The sequence below is a fragment of the Martes martes genome (genome assembly GCF_963455335.1).
Source record: "Martes martes genome assembly, chromosome: 10".
In the NCBI taxonomy this organism is placed as follows: Eukaryota; Metazoa; Chordata; class Mammalia; order Carnivora; family Mustelidae; genus Martes; species Martes martes.
This window is the reverse complement of record NC_137898.1, coordinates 10,409,466-10,431,135: the sequence shown is the minus strand read 5'-3', so window position 1 is coordinate 10,431,135 and position 21,670 is coordinate 10,409,466. Positions and strand designations below refer to the sequence as shown.

At 55.6% G+C, this 21,670-nt stretch overlaps 1 protein-coding gene across 3 annotated transcripts in view; it reads left to right on the top strand.

Moving 5' to 3' along the window:
- The window catches only part of CD6 (CD6 molecule), a 38,313-nt gene extending 17,483 nt beyond the window's left edge, over positions 1-20,830 (top strand). The window contains exons 2-14 of one of the 3 annotated variants that reach the window (XM_080815326.1): positions 8,753-8,821; positions 9,443-9,793; positions 10,453-10,764; positions 11,483-11,785; positions 12,941-13,006; positions 15,162-15,302; positions 15,654-15,752; positions 16,814-16,936; positions 18,485-18,556; positions 18,763-19,017; positions 19,322-19,423; positions 19,951-20,037; positions 20,537-20,823. In XM_080815326.1, the coding sequence (XP_080671452.1) occupies positions 8,753-8,821; positions 9,443-9,793; positions 10,453-10,764; positions 11,483-11,785; positions 12,941-13,006; positions 15,162-15,302; positions 15,654-15,752; positions 16,814-16,936; positions 18,485-18,556; positions 18,763-19,017; positions 19,322-19,423; positions 19,951-20,015 (1,958 nt within the window). In that variant the 3' untranslated portion in view covers positions 20,016-20,037; positions 20,537-20,823. Of the gene's footprint in view, positions 1-8,752; positions 8,822-9,442; positions 9,794-10,452; positions 10,765-11,482; positions 11,786-12,940; positions 13,007-15,161; positions 15,303-15,653; positions 15,753-16,813; positions 16,937-18,484; positions 18,557-18,762; positions 19,018-19,321; positions 19,424-19,950 lie in introns of all 3 variants that reach the window. The other 2 variants (XM_080815325.1, XM_080815327.1) reach the window with 2 other exon arrangements.
- The last annotated feature ends 840 nt before the right edge of the window (positions 20,831-21,670 follow it).

Here is a 21,670-nt window from a genome sequence, read left to right as displayed (position 1 = left end):
AGTCTATCGCACACATGCTTTTGTACACGTTGACTCAGCAAGATGTTGGGGACTTACTGTGGGCTGGGTGTTGGGTCTTTCTTGTCATGGGACTTCAGTCCTGGGAGGGTTTCACACCTGTGAAGCAAGCCTGGCATGTAATGAGATTTGCCCAACATCCCCATAGCGTGGAGGAAGCTGGGTGTCCAAGTTTGATTCAAGCACCCCACCCAAGACCGCTGAATCAGAGTTCTAGAAGAGGGGCTCAACACCTGCCTCCTGCACGCAGCGGTCTGAATTCTATGGGGAATCAAGCAGATGGGGCCCATGAAAAGTCAGTGTCTCTGGCCCGCTGGGCTCTCTTGGAACCCCACCTTTCTGTTATCCCTTGGGATTTGTATTGAGCTGCCCATGATTGTCTATGCTCAGCAGTGTCTCGCCTTACCGTCTGGAACCTGCAGAGAAGGTAGAGCCTGGTATGGGAGCCTGAGCGAGCCTTGGGGTCAGAACCGCAGAAGCCTTTGCTTTTGGAGGAAGTCCTGTTCCCATGGCAACCGCAGGCCCCATCTCATCTCCAGGACGACCGGGGACCATGCTTATAGAGCCAGGGCAGAGGGCCACCAGATGTGAGTGTGGGACAGCTCTGTGAATGTTCATAAGAAAGATGGGGAGGAAGGAGGAAAGAATGCAGTCTCTGGGAGGACTGGGATAGTCCTTTTGCCGAGGAGAAACCTGAAGGGCCCTCAGAGTCATCTTTATGCCTGGGATGGAATGTGTAATCGAGGACCAGATGCTCTCCCCTGGCCATACACGGTGCCATGCCTGGCAGAAGTCTGGCAGGGCTCAGGGACCTTCCCAAGGTTAGACAGCCAGTGATCAGCAGAGAGGGCTTGGGGCACTATTCTGTCTGTCCCCCAAATCTACATTCTGGATAATGAAAAAAGGATTTCCAGAGAGGTGTCCTGGTACGTGGGAAAGACCATGGACCCTCCCACTCCCAGAATCTTCCCGGCCTCACGCGTCTCCCCGGAACCTGCTCTAGACACACACGTGGTGAACGGTCCATGGGCGTTCATGGCATTGAATGCAGGTCAGCCGCAGACTCATTTCTCGGCTCCCAGCCTAATGTCACTCACACTCCCTCGCTTTCTTGAGCAAGAGAGAGGCTGGGGGAGTTCCAGAACTCTGGCAGACCCCGGAGCTGGTTATGTTGCGTTATTCTTACGATAGCTCTTCTTCCCTTTCAGTGCAGGTTATGAGCTGCGGTTGCCCTTGACCTCCCCTTGGATTTGGTGGGGGAGGGGATGGGAATTCCACCCTGGGCATGCAGCCTCTGTTGTGTGGCAGGGTGACCCCAGAAAGGTAAAAAGGCTGGATTTCTCTGCAATCTAACCCTGCTTCCCTCCCAAAGCCCCCCCCCTCCTAATCCCATCACACTGGGGAACAGGGCTTCAATATATGGATTGGGAGGGGCACAAATGTCCCGTTCATAGCATGCACATTGAGTTTCCTTTGTGTCCCCAAGCTTTTCCTAGGTAGGAGAGGCAAGAATGAAAACAACAAAAACTGTCAAATAAAGTAACCTAGGGCCAAAACACCAAGTCACTAACTTGCCTCCAGGCTCCAAGGGCAGAGAGATCACCCCAACCTTCCTGGGCTTGGAGATTCCCAGCAGGTGCAGCCTGGTCCATTCCTCATAGCTGCCCAACACCAGTCACCTCTGTGAACGAGGACCGCGCCATCCAGCCAAGCCTCCCAGCCAGCCTCAGTCTCTGGGACAAAGCAAACTCAGCCCAGCTGGGTGTCACAACTCCTCCAAGTTCCTTCAAAGACAGAACCCCCCTGGTTGTTCAGGATCAGGTTCAAAGTTACTTGTGTGAGCCTGTACCACGCTTCTTTCCAATTTTAATGGAATTATACGTTGTTCCTTTTTCTTTCCAGTTCCATGGCTCACCTCCCATTAACAACCTCAAGGAAAGTTCTTGAAGGAAAAACATCCACACAGTCCTGGCCCCCCTCTCTGTCAGGACACCTCCCCCAAATGCCCCTGCTTCTGTTGGTGCTTGGTTTTTTTCTAATGATCCCCTTCTCCTTCAAGTTGAAACAGGGGCTTCCGAGGGGGCCGGAGCCAGCCTGTGTTGGAGAGCTGGTGCGGAAGGGGCGTGGGCAGCTCATGGCTAAGCTGTCAAGGCCCATGGTCTCCACCACACCACACCATCTGATGCAAATATGATGAGAGCCACATTTGTCATTTTAAATTTTCCTGGAGCCACATTTTAAAAAGTAAAAACCAACAGACGAAGTTAATGTAATGATATATTTTATTTAACCCAAATGTCCATAATATCATTCCAACATGCTGTCAATATAAAAAGTTATCAATGAGCTATTTTACATTCTTTGTGGTTTGGTTTTTCTTCGTACCAAGTCTTCGAAACATGGTGTATGCTTGGTGCTTAAAGCCCATCTCAATCCAGACACTAAAGTTTCATCAGCAGGACTTAATCTGTATTTAAATTTCTTAAAATTTACTATGGGAAAGGTGGATTTGCAGGTCTATGTGGCTCGAACACTTCTTTGACGTTTTCCAATGGCTGGATTGAACATCAGTTTTTAAAATTCAATTTAGGACCCCTGGGTGGCTCAGTGGGTTAAGCCACTGCCTTCGGCTCAGGTCATGATTCTAGGGTCCTGGGATCGAGTCCTGCTTCGGGCTCCTTGCTCGGCAGGGAGCCTTCCTCTCTCCCCGCCTCTGCCTGCCTCTCTGCCTGTTTGTGTGCTTTCTCTCTCTCGCTTTCTGACAAATAAATAAATAAAATCTTTAAAAAAAAGAAAACAAAATTCAATTTAAATGAATTGAACTGAATAAAATGAAAATTTCCACCATACTGGACAACCCAGAACTACACAATTCTCCATTTCAGACAAAATGACTCTAATGTGTCCAGATTTCTATTTCTCTGCTGCATTTATACTGACAGACTGAGAGTAGAGGACAGATTTCCCATCTAGCTCGATAAGATGTTGGAAGTTGTACAATGTAGTGGTTTAAAAGAGCGGATTCTAGAGCCAGACTGCGCAGGTTCTAGTCTTGCCTCCAATACTGAGCAGCTGGGTGACCTTGGGTGTCTTACTTAACCTCTCTGTGTTGGAGTTTTCTCCACTATGCCACTTCACTGAGTAGTTGTGAGGATTCAAATAACCAGTACAATGGATAAAGCACAAGGCTACCATCTATGGGGGCATACAGTGAGTGCTCAACAGATGTCATATTTCATTATATATTTTATCTAATTATAATAGAAGGACGGAAGGACTGGAAGAGACCAGAAAGCTATCAGCCTGTTGTTTTGCAAGTGAGAAAACAGGTCCCGGGTATATAAAAGACCGATCAAAGGTCACACAGAAAGCTAATGATAGAAATCAGCTGAGACCCCCTTCCTTAACGCTCAGCCCAGTGACCTCTCCACTCTGCCCCTGGCGATGCTGACATTTACACGAGAGGAAACACTTTGGCCCACTGAGCACCTGAGCTCCTCATTTCACCCCCAGGAGCAAGGATGGCTCTGGCTGACACGGCCACACTCTCCACCAGGCCCTCTCCGCAGGCTCGGGGGAGCAGAATGCGGGGACAGTTGGCTTAAAACTCATTGTATCACTGCTGCTGGACAGTCACGTACCCCCAGGAAAAAAGGCCCATTTGTTTCTTTGGAGACCTTTAATTTTTATTTTGTTGTAGATGTTAAAAATTTAGAGCAACAAAAGGAGAACACCAAAACTCACTGTATGGGTCTATTTCTTGCTAGTGTTTATATTTTTCTGAAGCTTTTTTTTTTTTTCTGTAGTAGAGATTGGGTTTCATTTATTTATATCCTTTTAGCATTTCTTCTGGGCAAAGCACTGTGCCAGGTGCCGGGGATATGGGAGTGAACAAAATAGAAACTACAAACAATCCCTGTCCCCGTGGCCCTGAGAACCCAGCGGGACAGATGAGAATCAACAGTTCATCACCAAAAGAACCATACTTGTATGTGGCCGGGGCCACAGAGGAAAAAGGTCCCAGGGTTCGAGGAGAGGGCAGAATGGGGGACCGAACTCGGGCTCCCTCTAGGTCCTGGAAGACCTCCAGAAGCTTGAAACCCGTCTGGGCGGGGGCAGGGGCTGGAGGGGAGAGCATAACCCTATTTAGAGCATTCCCCACATCATTAAAAACTCTTTGTGAATATAGTTTTTAAAGATTGTATGTATTTGTTTGTCAGAGAGAGAGACAGAGGAAGCGTGCACAAGCAGGGGAGGGGCAGAAGGAGAGGGAGAAACGGGCTCACCGCTGAGCCCCATGCAGGACTGGATTCCAGGACCCTGGGATCATGACCTGAGCCGAAGGCAGACGCTTAACTGACAAAGCCACCCAAGTGTCCCTCTTTGGGAACCTTTTTTGCAAATATTTTTAATGTGGATCTTCAGAACCAATCCCCCACATGCTTTCAAAATAATTCCGTTGTCTCCAGCTTGGGGGATTTTTAATGTTTTTACTATTAGAAATGCCAGGGGAAGACTGTCTACTGTGCAGTGTCTCTAAGTCTTGGCCGCAGGAAGGTCCCGGGAGTCATCTCACTTCATGTTTATGATGAGCTGCAGTGGGGATTCTATTGTTCCCCATTTGCAGCACGAATGCCCGATGCTGGGAGACATTAAATGATCTGCCTGAGTCACATGGTTTGAAAGGGGTCCAGCTGGAGAAAGGAATCTAGAACGTTCCAGTTCTGACATGTGGACTCTTAATCTCTATGCAGTCGTCACGGTTATTTCTGGAGGACAGGTTCCCAGAAGTGAAACTGCTGGCTCAGACGGGCTTTGTTTGTTGCTGCGGTCCTTAGGGCTGTTGACTTACGGGCTCACGACACCCCACACGAATGTTAAAAAGAAAACAACATGCTTTGTGGCAGGGGACGCCTGCTAGGCTCTGCACGCTGGTTCTCTCTGTGGGGGCCTCCCTCCACATGGCTGTAAGTCTGCCCTGTCCACCCTGCCTTGACCCCAAGTGCAACCCGGCAGCATCTCTCCCCCATCAGCCACTCGGCAAGCATTTACTATGTGCCTATGCTTTCCTGAGCACGTCTGTCGGAGCGGGGGCGGCAAGTGCTTCTCGAACCCTGGATGGCTGTGCTGTGTGCGGTGTACGGGGCCCCCGGGCGGTGTTCGGCTGAGGCCCTGACAGGACCTGACAGCTTCCCCGCCAGCCAGCGGGGGCCTCAGCCTCTCCTTCAGTATCAATGCCTCCTTCCTTTCCATGTCCCCCAGCTCTAGAAGCCGCCAGGAATCCCACGGGCCTGGGAGACACTAGAGGATGAGTGTCCCATTTTCTTAGGCTCCAGGCAAGGTGACTTCATTTTTCCCGTCCTCAGTCACCTCCGTTTCATGCCCCATTGGCATCTTGCCCAGGCTACCCAGTCCGAGGTCCTGTCCTGTTGTGCTTGGGGCTGTGGCCTGAAAAGTTGCCACCCCCCTGGGCTGGGGGGAAGCTTTCTCTTCTCCCATGTGGACACCCACCCCTGCATTTCCTATCCTTTGCAGAATGGGGGGCACAACTCAAGATGATTTTCTGGGGCACACAGGATAACTGAACTTAGTAGATGAACTTAGTATTGAATAATGTGTGGTAAGAAAAATATTTAGGGGTGCCTGGTGGCTCCATGGGTTGGGGTTTTTCGACCATTGCTTTAGAAAAGTTGTAACAGACTACATTTTCTTCTCCGTAACTTGCTCCGTTCCTCAACATAGCATGGGAATCCCTCCAACTGGTGTAACTCCTGTTCACTCTTCATAAAGGCTACAGAAGCTGACATGCTGTAAATGGACCATAATTCATCCCATTTTCCCAACGAATGAACACTCAGTCTGTTTCCAGTGACTAATTATCTGAGAACTATGGACGCTTTTTTAAAGCAATGAACAATTTAAAAAGAATTTTTTTTATTTATTTGCGGGGGAGGGCAGAGGGGAGAGAGAGGATATCAAGTAGACTCTGGGCTGAGCGCGGAGCCCGACATGGGGCTTGATCCCACGACCCTGAGATCATGACCTGAGCTGAAATCAAGCATCGGACACTTAACCGACTGAGCCACCCAGATGGCCCTGCAATGAATGCTTCTATATTCAAGTATCTTAATGCTGTAAAGCAAATTCCCAGGAAAAGGTAGAGGTTCCTTTTCAAATAAATTTACTGCATCAAAAAGTGAATCGATCTAAAGAAAACTGTGAAGTATGCAAGCAGGCAAAGGCAGTAACGCTCCTGGGGGAGCACCCATCCCACATTGGGCCCTCGGGGGCCTCTCCGGATGGAAGGGGAGGGGAAGGTAAATTCTGCTTTTGTTCCTATAGGCACAGGGCTCAGAGAACACAAATGCCAGGGTCCCTTCTTGGGATGGGGACAGGAAAATGCCTGTGACCCAGAAAACAAACCCCTGAGTATGCATAAACAGCTTTGGTGACAGCTGTCCTTGAAGCTGATGGTTCCTGCTGGCTCTTCCATCACTCAGTCAATCAACAATCACTGAGGTGGGCATGCGGTGGGGGGGGGGGGTGGGGAGGGGACACAGGGCTGGTTCAGCCTTGCGCCCTGTTCTCTAGAGTTTTGTGGTCTAGCAGAAGGTGCGTATGCTTTCACCCATAAGGAAGTGGTTCCCCAGACCCAGAGAGCCCTCCACACACACACACGGTCACAGACACACAGAGACACTCACACACAAATGGTCACAGCTACGCACTCACACGCCCCACCACAACCACACACACATGCGCCAACACACTGCGGCCAGCACCCCAGTCTCCCCCGTGCCTCACTCACCCCGTGCATGGATTGAAAACCACTCTGGGGCTCTGGGACCGTTGCTGTGGGAACCGGGATTCTGCCATCCTAATTTGTGGGCCTCTGAATTCTTGCTCTGAATATCGCATTAGCCATGGAGTCTGTGCTCTGAATTCTGAGTCCCCTCCAGGGGATCAGGCTGGGCAGCCAACCAGGGAGTTGGTGAGGACAGGCAATTCTAGGCCTGATTACTTTCTGTCTGAGTGATGGAGTGGCCCCGATGGATGCTTGTAGAGGAGCTGCGCCAGCCGGCAGGGGTGTGGGCGCTCCCGGCAGCACATCTAGGTGTGAGTGCATAGTATCTGCTCGGGGTGGGGGGAAGGGCGGAGACTAGTAGCAGCCTATAGCTTCTATCTGTCAGGCCAGACCAGGCTGGGCTTGGGTAACAAGCACAGGCTGAAATCTTTATGGCTTAACCCCATAAAGCCTCACTTTCTGGTTTTAGACTTTTTTGGATTCTTTTTTAGTTTTGTGGGGGTTGGGGGGAGCACCCGTATCTGAACTGGAGTACAGGTTCACTTCCTACGCAAGATTCTAGCCAGCATCCCCCCCCCTCTTGCAGTCGCATTAAAGCCTCAAATAGTGGCACATCAGAGAGAAGAGGTGGCAGACACTCACCACCACTTACCTCCATTGACCCGGCAGGGAGCGCCCGTCCTTCCCAGACAGCAACGGCCCAGCCTAAGTAGGAGACCCTGCGTGCAGGGGAGCTCTTCTGGGAGTACCACAGTCTCTGCCACGGCCCCCTCTTTGTGCTTCCGCTCTGGACGGTCCCTGCCCAGTGTGGCCGATCCCCTGGAGACAGTTCAGACCCAGGTTCTGCTTCTCGCTGAGCTGGGTAGCCTCAGGCCATGGATTGGTCAGGGACCCACGAGGAAATGGGTGGCGCGATCAAGATAGGAGCATTTGAAGGGGCTTATTTACAAAGGGTGAGGTCAGCAAGGAACTGGAAGCCAAGGAGCTCTTGCCACCCAGGGCCCAAGGAGGCGAGAGCAGGGAGTGGTCAGTGAGACCAGAAGGAGAGAGTCAAGGCGAGGAGCCACCACCTTCAGGTGGGGGACCTCACAGAGAAGGAGTCAGGGGAATGAGCACCGCCACTCCCCTCTCCTCCCTCCCTCCTAGGTCTGCTGCAGCTCCCCATTGGCTGAGTCAAACCAAAACTAAAGTCCAAAAAAATCAGCCCACCGTGGCCATGTAGACAGCAGCTCTGGAGGGACGAAGGGACATCCCTTGGCATAGGAAATGGGAATGTTCCTATCTAATGGTGTGGTTGAAGGGAAACGGAATAATACGTGTGAAAAACATATGTACTGGCATGTGTTCGCCCCTTAGCAAATGTGAGTTTTTCAGTATCTGAAAGTGCTGTACAGTGGGACGGTCCCACCCCAGGATGCACCAATCGTCCTAGAGTCTGGTATGAGAGTCTCAAACAGATTTCCCAAATGAAAATATTTTTCCCAACTATATTGCTTCCTAACAATAACCCCCATTTTGGAGCTTCTGTATGTAAAGTATAGTACAGACATTGACTTCTCTGAGCAAAACACAACTTCCTTAGGTGTTGTGGCCAGCAAACTGGGACTCTGGCCAAGAGAGGTTGGTAACCCATCCATGGTCACTCAGCCAGTAAGTAGGTCTGGCCCCAAAGCCCACCGTTGTTCCTCCACTCAGATCTCTGAGTGCATTTGTACAATTCAAAGACAAAGTAGATGTGGCAGCAACAACAGAGCTTGAGAATTTCCCTATCCTGAATGGAGGCAACTCTGCCCGAGGCCCAGGACCGTGGTGTTTCAAAATCCCCATGTAGCCCTTGCTCCAGAAAGTGGCCCTTGACCTTCAAGATGCCTCTGTGCCCTCTACCCCTGAGCTTGCTCACCCGTCGCACCTGCTACTGGTTGCTTCCAGGTCACCCGTCTCCAGCACCATCTGACCAGCCCAACACCAGCCGTGCAGAGAGCCAGCGCTTGGAGCCAGGTAAGGAAAGAATGTTTCTGGGGGCCCACAGCCCGCTTTCGGAGACCAAGCAGATGGTGTCCTGGGTGATGGGGAAGGGAGATGGACTTTGAAGGGATCAGGGAGGCTCCCTAACTTCAGACAACACTTCTTCCTGAATCAATGCCCAAAGTGCCACTGTTCCATTCACTCTGAGAGCTTAGAGCCACCATTTTCGAAAGGCCACTGATCAAGTGTCACATATGCAGGGGCAAAAGGTTCAGTGAGTCTTTTAAAGGGATTTGTTGCGATCAAACTAAAGGACTCTTGGTGGGGGTGGGGTGGGGCTCCATCAAGTGGGTCCTTGATTAACTCAACAGATATCTATTAAGCTCCTCCTGTGTACAAAGCTGTGTGCCACTATAGTTGCCCTTAGCCCCCTTCTCCTGATTCTAAGGAGAACCAGGTTCAGGCCTGAAAGGAGGCTCAGGGATGAACCAGCACAGCCCCATTTTGCAGATTGGAAGGCTGAGGTCTAGAGCCCAGTGGGATATTGTCCAAGATAAGGCAGTGGAGCCCCTGGCAGCCGGGCATGCCCACTCCCATCCCTGAGACCTGCTGTCCCGATGGGTGGAGGCCTCAGCTGGCATCCTACACCTCCAGGACAGCGGCTCGGGGTCCGCCTGGTGAACGGGAGCAGCCACTGCAGCGGGACCGTGGAGGTCTGGCTGGAGCTGTCCTGGGAGCCCGTGTGCGGGGCGCTCTGGGACAGCCTGGCCTCTGAAGCCGTGTGTCTTGCACTGGGCTGCGGGGGGGCCTGGGAAACCACCCAGCCCACCTTGTCATTCCTGGAGAAGCTGCCTGGGCCAGGCGTGGGGAACTCCAGTGCGGCCCCAAACTCCACGCTGGCCCTGGTGCCCGCCGTCCTGTGCAGAAGTCCCGACTGGAAGCTGTGCAAAGTGGTGGAACATGCGTGCAACAGCAGCGGGACGCCAGCCAAGGTCACCTGTGCAGGTACCAGCGGACTGCCACCTGCGCGCTGCCCGCCCTCCCTCAGGCCTTCAGCCATTGTCCCTCACTCCTGTCCCCAGTCCTCCCCACTGCGCCCAAGCCTTACCCTCCGGACGTCCCCCCAGCCCCCCCCCCACCCCACCCCAGTCTCAAACAGAGCTGGTTCCCACGCTGGAGGACTGCAGCATTGCCTCATTTCCACTCCAAGCACGTCCTCTGATCGAGCCCCCAAGACCACTCCCCTACTAGATCTTCCGTTTGACCACTTGGGTCCCCAATCCTTACTGGGTCTCTAGTCCTCACCGGTCCCGCGCCTTCTCTCAAATAGGACCTCGATCTCTGCCCCTACCTTCCATGTACAGGTTCCGCGGTGTCCCTTAGCATTGTCACTTTCCAACCCCAACCTGCTCTTCGGGCCCCGCCCACCAGGTTACTAGCCCCTCCCACCGGCTCCCGCGGCCCACCCGCGGTATCCAGCCCCGCCCCCAGGTCCCTAGTGCTGAGGAGTTCCCCACCTCTGCCCATCAGGACCCCAGTCCTCACAGGGTTCCCCGGCCCTACCCACCGAATTACCAGCTCCTCTCATTGGATCCACAGCCGCCGCCACCCTCCCAGCCCTCCCTTCCTCGACCGCCCGCAAACCCTTTCCCCTCCTTCCGCAGAGAACCGCGCAGTGCGGTTGGTGGGCGGCAGCAGTCGGTGCGCAGGCCGCGTGGAGATGCTGGAGCAAGGCCAGTGGGGCTCGGTGTGCGACGACACCTGGGACCTGGAGGATTCCCACGTGGTGTGCAGGCAGCTCAACTGCGGCTGGGCGATTCAGGCCGTGCCCGGCTTGCACTTCGCCCCTGGCCAAGGACCCATCCACCGGGACCAGGTGAACTGTTCAGGGGAAGAGACCCACCTGTGGGACTGCCCGGGCCTGCCAGGAGACGGGTACTGCGGCCACAAGGAGGACGCTGGCGTGGTGTGCTCAGGTCAGGAAGAGGGGGGTGGGGGTCAGAACCTCCGGCAGCCCCCAACCCATACGGGAGGCCTGGGTGCGGGGAAGGATGGCCCCTGCTGATGTGAGGTCCAGTCCCCCAGGGAGGGTAAGACCCAGGCAAGCGCAATTCGGGGGACAGAGTGATAAACGACCTGGGAAAGGAAGCCGGGTGGAGTTTAGAGGTAGCAGGGGATCCAGAGTTGGAGGGACAAGACTGCCCACCTCCTGGAGGAAATGACATGAGAGGGGAGACTCTTCCCCAGCGCGAGTTGGTCACCTGATTCAGAACAAGGGGAGACGGAGGTAGGGAGGCCCCTGAGGAGGCGGTGGGCAGTGCAGAGGAGGCCATGAAGTTCTGGTCCGGTGAGGCCTTCTCTTTAATGTGCATAGGAATGGGGAGTGGGGATCTCGGTAAAGATGCATTCTGACTCAGGAGGTCCGAGCAGAGCTTGAGACTGCATTTCTCACTAGATTCCACGCCATGCTGACGCTGCCAGTCCTTGGCCCACAGTTTGAGTAGCCGGCCTGCCATGCCGGCCAGAGCGGGCAGAGCAGATGAGAGGGGGAGGTAGACGGAGGAGGGAAAGCACTCGGGATCCGGAGGCTGACCGGCTGGGGGGTGTTTGCATTCATGAGTCCGGTCCGGCGGGGGGTTCGGCCCAAAGGACCCCAACCTGACTCTGCCCCCGTGCCCCACCTCTCCCCTGCAGAGCATCAGTCCTGGCGCCTGACTGGGGGCCTCGACCCCTGTGAGGGGCAGGTGGAGGTACACTTCCGTGGGGTCTGGAGCACAGTGTGTAACAGTGAGTGGTACTCACCGGAGGCCCACGTGCTCTGCCGGGCCTTGGGCTGTGGCACCATGGTCAGAATCCCCAGCGGGCGGCCCCACTCCCTGCCGGGCAGAATGTACTACTCGTGCACGGGAAAGGAGTCCACCCTGTCCGACTGCTCCTGGCGCTTCAACAACTCCAACCTCTGTAGCCAGTCAAGCGCAGCCCGAGTCCTCTGCTCAGGTACCCCTCCTCCCTGCCCCCGCCTCACCCCCTCCTCCAGATTTGCACCTGAATCGGAAGCCGAAGAACTTGCATTAGATAGGCACCATTGTCTGCCGGCACTTACCACGTGCAGGCAGACAGGGCTAATCAAGCAGGACATTCTTGCCCACAGAACCTCAACTCAGCCCCCAGATATTTACTAAGGCTTTATCATATGTTAAGCCGTGGTTGCTGTTGACTGGAATTGGCTCAGGAGATGAAACCAGCTGCTGTCCCAGGGCTGGGCTGGTGATCGTAGGTGGGCACAGGAAAATAATATTGGGGGACAAGAGTCTGGAGCCCCGATCATGTGGCAGGCCCTGGGGAGCACCTGAAACCTCTTCTCTCATCGAAGCCTGATGTCCACACTAGGAATTGGATCCTGCCCTATTTCACCAGATATAAGGGGACATGGATATGTCACACTATTATTATTTTCTGTACCATAAAGTGCAAAAATGCTGCCAAAATAAAGTCACAGCTTGTCATCGGTTGTAGCAATTGACGCCATCTCCCCAGTTTCAGAGGTGTTAAAACGTGAAAAAGCCCAAGCATTAGACCCAAAGAAACATGGCGTTCACGTCCTTGTGGAGTTGAGGCACCTGGCTGTGAACTCCTGCTGTGCCGCTCACCCAGGGGGAGGCTTCCGTGCCATGAGTATGTGGACACCGATCCTAGCCACTCTGCAGGGGAGCGGGAAAATCAGGGAATATCTACCAAGGGACTTTGCAAGCTCCATTCCTTGCCTGTTAAATGACTGTGGTCATGATCATCATGTCGGTTTCCCGGCTCCCAAGGCCAATGGAAAGAGCGAACCCAAGACTTAACAGAGAAAGGGATCTGTGGTCTGTAGCAGAGTTTTAGAGAAAGAAGAGATACTTCTTTTTATTACCTCTTATTCTAACCAAAGAAACTTCCCAGCATCTAATCCATGAGATCTTCTTTATTGTTGGGGGGTGGAAAAGGCAGGTTTCCTTAACCATATGCACCCCCACCCCCCCGCCTCGCTTCTCATGGGACTATGCCCATCACTCCAGGTCAGGTGTCTGTCTTGTTCAGTGTCTAACACGAGGGCTGGCACACAGTAGGTGCTCTGTAATATGTGTTGAGGGCATGACCTGTGCTTTCTGACAGGCTCCCAGAGTCTGCTCAACCTGTCCACTCCTGAAGTCCCTGCAAGTGTTGAGCCGGTCACCATAGGTGAGCATCACTTGTTCTTGGTGGGTGCATGCGTGCAAGTGTGCATATGCATGTGAGCATGTGTGTGCACCTGGGAGGGGCCCGAAGGTTGATTCCCCGTCCCCCACCTCCAGGCAATGGCCCCCACCCTGCTACACGGCTGTTGTGCTCCTCTCCCCTCACCTTCCTGCATTGTCAGAGCCCCAGCTCCCCGATTCCTGGTACTTCATGGACAGGAGCCCACTCTCCTGTCAGCTCCTGCTCAGCGGGAGGATAGAGCTGAAGAAAGCCCTCGCTGGTCTGGTCTGCCCCTGGCCAGTGGCATGTGCACCAAGGGTAACAGTCAGTGTGTTTCTCACATCCCAGGCACTGGCCCAGAGCTCTCCCGACACTCTTTCCTGACCCTGTAACCCTCCTGGCATCCCCATGGGGGAGGTCTCCTTAGATCCCTGACACGGAGAAAGAGGTTCAGGCTCAGGGGGTGAAGGCATGGCCAGCCAGCATTGGCTGGAGTGTGCACCGCGCTGGTCTGCCCACCAGCTGCAGATCGCTTGGTTGCCCCCCAGGAAGACTCCTGAGGCTCAAATTCCAGCTGTGCCTCCCCCTAGCTGGGGATGGTGGGCAAGTCTCCACCTCTCTGAGCCACAGATCCCGTGACTGTAAAATGGGAGTGATAATCATGGTAGCTTTCTCCTAGTGCTGCTCTGAGTCTCCAGTGAATTAATTTTTCTAAAGTCCTTGGAACAGGGCAGAGTTCGCAGTAAGCCGTGGCTGAGCATTAGTTATTCTCCTGATTATTGAGTCCAGGCGTGGAGCCCCTCGGCAACCCCAGGATGGCCACAGGGGCTGGCCCAGGCTCACGGGCTCTACGCCGTCCCCTGCTTCCACCAGAGGAGGGTGGACGAGGGCTTGGGTGTGGAGTGGAGGGGCACCTAGTCCTGACAGAGAACCTGGTTGTGGATGAGGGCACGGAGAGGGAGCAAAATGCTGGGGATGGCACAGTCTGTGGGGTCTCCAGTCAGGACCACAGGCACCCGCTGGCATGCTCTCTCTCACCGCGGTCAGGGCAGGGAGCCCATCTCCCCAGACCACACTCTATCTAGCCCTTGGCCCGACAGCCCTCCCCTCAGCCCTGGTCTTCTGGGCCCCCATTCCCCGTATCCCCCACCGCCCAGCCTCTCTCTTGCCCCCACTTCCTGCTGCTAAGTCCAATTCCCAGGCTGGTCCAAGTCACCCCCTTGGCCGATGGAGAAGAGGGAAGAAAATGAGAAGGAGGGGGTCATTTCGGGGGGGAGGGGCAGACACTGTCCCCAGCCAGGGAGTCAGGACGATCACATCCCTCTGGCCCCCTGTGATGCTGCCACTACCCTCCATCCAGCCCTGTGGGCTACACACCGCAGGCCTTATATCCTGAGCGGGAGGTGGTTCCCGTCTCCCCTCTGACAAGGGCTCCGTGCACCTGCCCCCTGCAGCCTCTATCCAGGCTTTGGGCTCTTTTAAGCAGGGATACAGCCGGGAGAGAAGATAGTGAGCCACACCAGGGCTGCAGGGCTGCAGGGCTGGGAGGTCCAGAATCACAGCCCTCACCCCTACCCTCAGGGCATACATGTCTTGTAGGAAGGAGGCATCCAGGGCACAGAAAGGAGATCTTGCTCTCCTGATGGCCTGTTCACTGCCAGAGATGTCCACAAGTCACCTCCTCTGGGAAGCCAGCCTTGGTCTGCCCCCCAGAGAATCAGGTGTCCCTTGTAGGTCCTCATGCCCGCCCATACCTCCATCCCAGCAAGCGTGGCACCATAGTGGATTGAGCCGACATATCGATCCCTCCACGAGGCAGCGCCCTCAAGGCCTGTGATGCCGATGTCACATTTGTGGCTTAGAGGGCACACAGTAGGCACTCAATAACTGTTGAGCAGAGAGAGAGAGAGAGCCCTGTGGGCTGGTGGCCAGGGGAAAGTTTCCTTCCATCAACTCTTCATTCACTATGCATTTCTTGAGCACCTATTATATACAAAGCTCCTAAAAGCAAATGGGCAAATTTGAAAAAAAGAAGAGGGGTTGAGGATAGGTCCAAAAAGGGAGAGGGTGAGCTGCAGAGAGGCTGGAGAGGCAAGAAAGGCAAGGAGAAGTCTATGTCCATTCCTCTTTCTCCCTGACTTGGGGTTCTTGCTTCCAGAATCTTCTGTGACCGTGAAAACAGAGGACTGGAAATCACGGGAACTAATGCTCCTCATCCTTTGCATCATTCTGGGGATCCTCCTCCTTGGCTTCCTCATCTTCACAGCCTTCATCTTCTTGAAAGTTAAGGGAAAATACGGTAGGTTCAGAGTTCTGGGAGCCACGGGAAAGACCCAGAGAGGGAAAGAAGTAGGCCTGAAGTGTGGCCCTCTCGGGGGGATGTGGGCCTTGTGGGACTCCAGCAGGGGTGATCGTGATCCAGCAATGGCCACCCAGCCCTGGCCCCAGGGGGCACCTCGTGATGGGAAGGATTTTCCCACGTGCCCAGCAGAAGTGGTCGGTGTATGGAGGCACCGACCAGACTGTGTGTGTACATGAGTGTGTGTTTGGGGTGGGCGCCGAGGAGGAAGGTGTCTCGATGAGAATAGGACCAAGAAGGCTGGGACGGAGCAAAAAATGACGTGTAGAGTCTTTGGCTCCCCTCCCTCAGCCCTGCCTGTAATGGTGAACGACCAGCGCCTACTCACCACCACCCCAGACGGGATCAACAGCTATCAAGATGTTCCCATCACCATTCCCAAAGAAGAAGGTAAGCTGTCACCCACCCTGGGGGTGGGGAGGGCTGGGGAGGACAGGAAGGGTATCCTTTCTGGAGGGTCAGTACTGTTTAGGTCAAAACAGTGCCCCCCACTGGAGAGGAGACCTCAGCCAGCCCACTGGGACCTGTGGGACCTTGAACGTGTCATGTCTCAATCTGGGCCCTGAGGGGCAGAGGACCTTCCAGGGTCGTCATTCCAGGCTAGGCTTTGGAGAGTTCTGGAACAAGACAGGCTCAGGGCATTTCTCAGAGGACAGCTCCGCCCCACTCCTCGGCTGGTAGGTTTGGGATAGTATGACCCGTTCCAGTGGCCCGCCCCATCGGCCTTCCTGCAGAGCCCCATCGAGATTTTCCTGGAACGTAATTTTATTTCATATCTTCGGAATGAAAGAAAAATGGAATCGGTCATCCATCTTTTACAACATGGGGGTTTGCGGTTCTTGAAATTCTTGCGACGGAACTCAAGCTCAGTCACATTGCATTGTGACTGTATGAAGTCACCCTTATTTGAAAGCATTCAATGACAGGAAAACCAATACAAAACTCAGCCCAATAATATAAACGTTCCCCGTGCATGGTGTCCAAGTGTTCAAGGGGAGAATATGAACACAGAACCTTGCCCACAGGTTGGGCTCAAGGCACCTGCTCCGTGACTGTTACGGGCTAAGGGTTAGGAGCGACACTGCCTGCCTCTCTGGGCAAGGCCAGGCCCCCCCCGCCCCCGTGCCTGAGTTCCTTCAGCTGTAAAATGGGGACACGGGTGTATGTACTTCACAGAGTCACTATGAGAATCCCAATGAGATGGTTTCTTAAATGTCAGAACAGAGCCCTGCATGCGATGACTGCTCTGTGTTTGGGAAAGAAACAGATGTTAATAGTTCCCCGTGTTTGAAATGGGTGGGGGAGCTTGGAAAACCCAGGCTGGATGGTCTTGTACAAGACGGGCTCTCCCTGCCCCTCTGTCCCTGGTCCCTGGTCCCCACTCCCTGCTGCCTCTCCCTGTGCCTTTCTGCCACCACCTGGCCACGCCCCCAACTCTGCTCTCTCCCCAGTTCCCCAGCTGCCCATCCAGGTCCAGGCCCCACTTCCCAAGGACTCGGACTCCAGCTCGGACTCAGATTATGAGCACTATGACTTCAGCGCCCAGCCTCCCGTGGCCTTGACCACCTTCTACAGTGAGTGCCTGGGCCGGGGCTCCCCAGGGGGCCCACCTGCCCCAGCCAGGGAGAGGGTCCTGTTGGCTGGGGACCTTCAGTGGGGCCCCCCTCATCACCCCTGCACACCCAGTGACCTAGACATGGTCCTGCACTGAAGCTTTCCAAGTGCTTTGTGACCCTAGAGACAACTCCATGTCTCTAACCTCATTCTCTTCTACCTTCGTCTTTGGCCACGTGGGGTCTTAAGACCCACCCCCCCCCACCTTCACCGACAGGGGGTTGCATCTGTGTTAGACCAGGACGTCCAGGAAAGAGACACACTCAGATGGCTTCTCACATTCTCACGCCCCTTCTGTGTCCCATCCTGTCCCTCCGCCTCACCCCTTCCCCTCCCTTCATGGCGAGCCCAGCTTGAACCTCTCAGCCGGCTTTTCCAGCTCTCCTCCCTGCCTGCCGGGGATAGGAGCAGGACAGACGGAACTCAAGGCAGGGCCCACGCAATGCCAGAGGTTAGAGCAGAGAATCTCACACCTATGGTGTGATTCCTTTGGGAGCTTGTCAAATTCCTCCCAGCTCGCCCCAGGACCCAAGATGTAAGTTGGGATGAGAGTTTGACTGTGTGCGACCGAGGCCCCAAACGGCAGTGCCCTGAGCAGTCGGCAGGGGCCTAGGCTCTGGCTTTCTTGCTTTTGTGCAGTCCCTGGGATGTTGCCCTCCTCCACATGGTCCAGAATGGTTCACTGCCATGCCCACATCCTAGGCAGCAGAAGGGCAAGGGAAGGTGGGGTAGGGCCTACCCCAAAAGGCAGGATGCCAGAGACACTCACGTCACTCCCACTTGTAGACACACACATACACACACACACTGGCCAGAACTTAAACACACCAGCTGCAAGAGAGGCCGGCAGACAAAGCCTCCGTCCTGAGCAGCTATGTACCCAGATAAAGGCCAGAGGCTCTCCTGCTCCAGGAGGGGAGAATGAATATGGGGGACAGCTAGTCGTCTGTGCCCCACCTGCTGAACCAGGGCCTCTGGGGCGGGGGGGAATGGGTCATTCCATTGGCCATGCCATGAAGCAGGTCCCAAGAACCTGCTGTTCTGCGCCCAGGCCTGTAAGAGGCAGGACCGAGAGTCCAAAACCCTACAGCCCTGTGACTCAGATTCAGTGGTACGGGCCCGAGAGCAGACTCCAAGATCCCAGACCCTCAAGTCCTTGAGACTCAACAAATGCACGTCATCTTCTCTGCTCTGAAGCGAGGGTGCCCCAGAGCCTGGGAGGAGAGGATTCCAGGCCTTCTGGCTTCTGCTCTGGGAAGGCTCCTAGACGGGGCACTATCTGCCCAGGAGAGAGCCCCGGACTCGCCCTGTTTCCTTAAGCAGAAGGCGGGGTGGCTGCCTGACCCCAGGCTGGTTAGAGACTGGACTAGGATAAGAGCCCGGGGTCTGATGGCAAATGCTAAGCCCCTCTGGACCCCTGGGGTAGTCCCAAGTCACCGTCCCCAGTCCGGGCTCCCGGGAGGAAGAGGTGGTCCTGCCCCCCTCCTCACCAGCCCCCCTGCTTATAGATTCTCAGCGGCACCGCGTGACGGAGGAGGAGGCCCAGCAGAACCGGTTCCGGATGCCCCCCCTGGAGGAAGGTGAGTGGGGCGGAGGAGGGGCACAGGGAGACAGTGGTAAGAGCTCACCCTGACAAATGCCAGTGGGAACCCCTGCCCCTCAGCCCAACAGGTCCTTCCTGATTCTAAAAGTTCCTCTTGGCAGTTAGTTCTTCCTTGAGTCTAATTTAAAACCCTGTGGAGGCATTGCTGCTGCTTTCCTCACCCTTCCCCCTTTCCTGGGCCAGGACTAGAAGAGATGCGTCCTTCTGAGATCCCACCGGTTGGCGCCGGACACTACACGGCAGACGCCCCGTCTGTGGGCTCTCAGCACCGCCCCAGGAGCAACAGTGGGTCCAGCACCTCCTCCGGGGAAGATTACTGTAATAGCCCCAGCAGCAGGCTCCCTCCGTGGACGTCTCAGGTGTTCTCTGCGGAGAGGAGCCCCCTCGTGGAGCAGCCCCCCAACCTGGAGCTGGCTGGCTCCCGAGGTACTTTTTCAGGTAAGCTGGGCCCGGGAGGATTCCGCGTGCACCCCAGCCTCCCGTCATACAGCCGACCTGGCCGGAGCAAGCATAAAGCCAGACGCCCTGAGCCAGGCTGAGTCCAGGATTCTGGCCCCGGGCTCTGTGGCCCCTTGCTGTGAGACCTGGGGCAAGTCTCCACCCCTCTCCGGGCCTTCATTTCCTCAGTCATGGTCAAGCCAGGAACTTGACTCTTGGGAGCCATCAGGGCCTCCCAGCTCCGGCAGCTCCCGAGCTGGCTGTCTGCAGGCAGAGAGTGACCGGCTCCGGGTGTCTCCGGCAGGGCCCTCGGCCGATGACAGCTCCAGCACCTCCTCCGGGGAGTGGTACCAGAACTTCCAGCCGCCGCCCCAGCCCCCCTCGATGGAACATTTCGGGAGTCCAGGTGCCAACGGCAAGGGAGGTGGTCCTGAAGGGGGAGAATGGACAGGAAGTAGGGGGTGTATGCGTGAGGGAACTCTGGATCCATTGGATTCATTAGCCCAAGAGGGAAAGAAGACAAGGAAAGGGATTTTTTTAAAAACAAGAATATGAGGAGGTGGGAAAAATGGATGTGGCTGGGACAGAGAACGTTCCAAAGAAAGCCTTGAAAGGAAGTGAGCTCCCCATTAGTAGAGGCATTCAAGCAGAGGTAACCGATGGCCCCTTGGGGGAGACTGTGGTAGCAGGCAGTGTGCCTGAAGTCAGGTCGCCTGTCATTTCCTGTGAGCGTGAAGACTACAGCCCTAAACGGCACGGCGGAGGCTCTGCCTTCTGGACTGACATTCTAGCAAGGGAGATGGCAATGAACAAGATGACATGAAGGGGGTCTGGTCACTGCGCCGCACACAGCATCGCAGGGGAGGGGTGTGTCCCATGGGACAGGAGGGGCCATGACCAGCCTCCCACTGACCCGAGCCTCCCGCCACACAGGGTCCCCCACCACGCGGCCTGACTCCCTTGACAGTGAGGACTACGACGACATCAGTGCAGCCTAGGCTGGACCCAGCGAGGCCCCAGGTGGCTCCCTTCTGTGGGACTCCTGCTCTCCCTGCCCCCACTCTCCCACCCCACCCTCCCACATCGTCCCCCAGGGGTTCACAGGCCTTCCCTGGAGAGATCTAGGGAAAGTGCTCACCCTGCCCTCACCGCTCAGTCTCCATCCAGTGAACAGAAGCTACTGGCCCAGCCCTCCCTCAGCCCCAAACAACCCCAACGTGGAGGGTGCCACCTCCGAGAGGTAGTGAGCTCTCTGTCTCAGGGATGGACGAGCAACCTGAGCCATGTTTCAGCAGCTGCGAGGAGGGGTTTAACTGAGGCCCCTCCTGATCCTCGGCCGTCAGAGTCTCAGACAGCTCAGGGCCCGGAGGTACTGAGAGAGCAGAAAGGGGCCCCATCCCAGGGCTGCTCACCGGACTCCCTCTGGAGGCCCTGGGAACCCACCAGAGCACAGCCCTGCTCTGCACGGACAGTCCCTGGACTGAAGATCCTTACTCTGAGCTTCCTCTGGCTTCCAAAGATGGCCCTAGCCCAGCTGCCCCGGAGACTCAGAGTCGGGTCCCCGGCCCCGCGGGAGCAGAAGCACAGAGTCGTCTGCCAGGAGGGGCCCAGAGGCTGCGCTAAGCCCCCGTGCTCACCTGTCTGCTTGAATTCCCGGGAGCTTCCCCGAGGAGCACTTGACTACGCGGTGTCTCTCCTGGAGCCACGGACGTGTCCAGGCGGCCTCCAGAGAGAGGCCGGAGGGCTCAGAGCCGGCTGCCGGTGTCCTGGTCTGAGTGTCCTGAGATTAAAGTCATTGCTGAATAGAACCGGGCCATAGAGTGACACATCCTTGAGCTTCTACCGTGCCCAGGCCTCTGTGTGTGTGAGTGTGTCTGTGTGTGTGTGTGTGTGTGTGTGTGTGTCGGATAGGGGCAGCCCTATCCATCAAGCTGGAAATGTTAGGGACCTGGAAACCTCCCATGGCCCAGGGCCATGAAAAATGCTGGGGACACAGGAACAGGAGGACACGGGACCTGCCTTCCTGGAGGAGGTGGAGGAGGACTCTCAGGCCCGTGAGTTCAGCGGCCGGCTCCCCGCCTCTTCTCTGCCCCACTCAGGCCCTGGCTCACTGGCTCCAAGAGTTTCAGAGACAGGGTCATGCCGGGGGATTTTTATGCCCAGAGCCACCTGGCAAAGAATGGGTCCCAGGCCCAGGAGGAAGGAGCTGGCCAGGAGGCGGGCGTATGGACAGCAGGGATGGGTGGGGGTTGTGTCCTCCTCCATGGGCTCTGAGGCTGGGAATTCAGCCCGGTTGCAAAGGCCGATGCCCAGCTCTGCCTTCTGGGTGAGGGCTGGGGGTTGGGTTTCCTCAGAACAGGCAGGTGCTGGAGGAGGCCGGGCTGTGGATCCTGCCCTACGGGGCCGAGTAAGGCCCGTTTTCCGTTCACCTGTCCCAGAGGTGGAGACTAAGCTCGCACTCCCCAGGGCAACCGTCACAGGATGTGGTTGCCGGCGATGGCCCCCTTCTGGCCCTCTGCACCCTCCCCAGCCAGGCGGGGGGATTCCTAGGGGAGGAACCAGTGCTGGGGTGGCGGGGGCGGCCAGGACAGAGGCCCAGGATGGTTTGCACAGCCTTTTTTGTCAGACAGTCGGGGTTCAAATCCCATCTCCT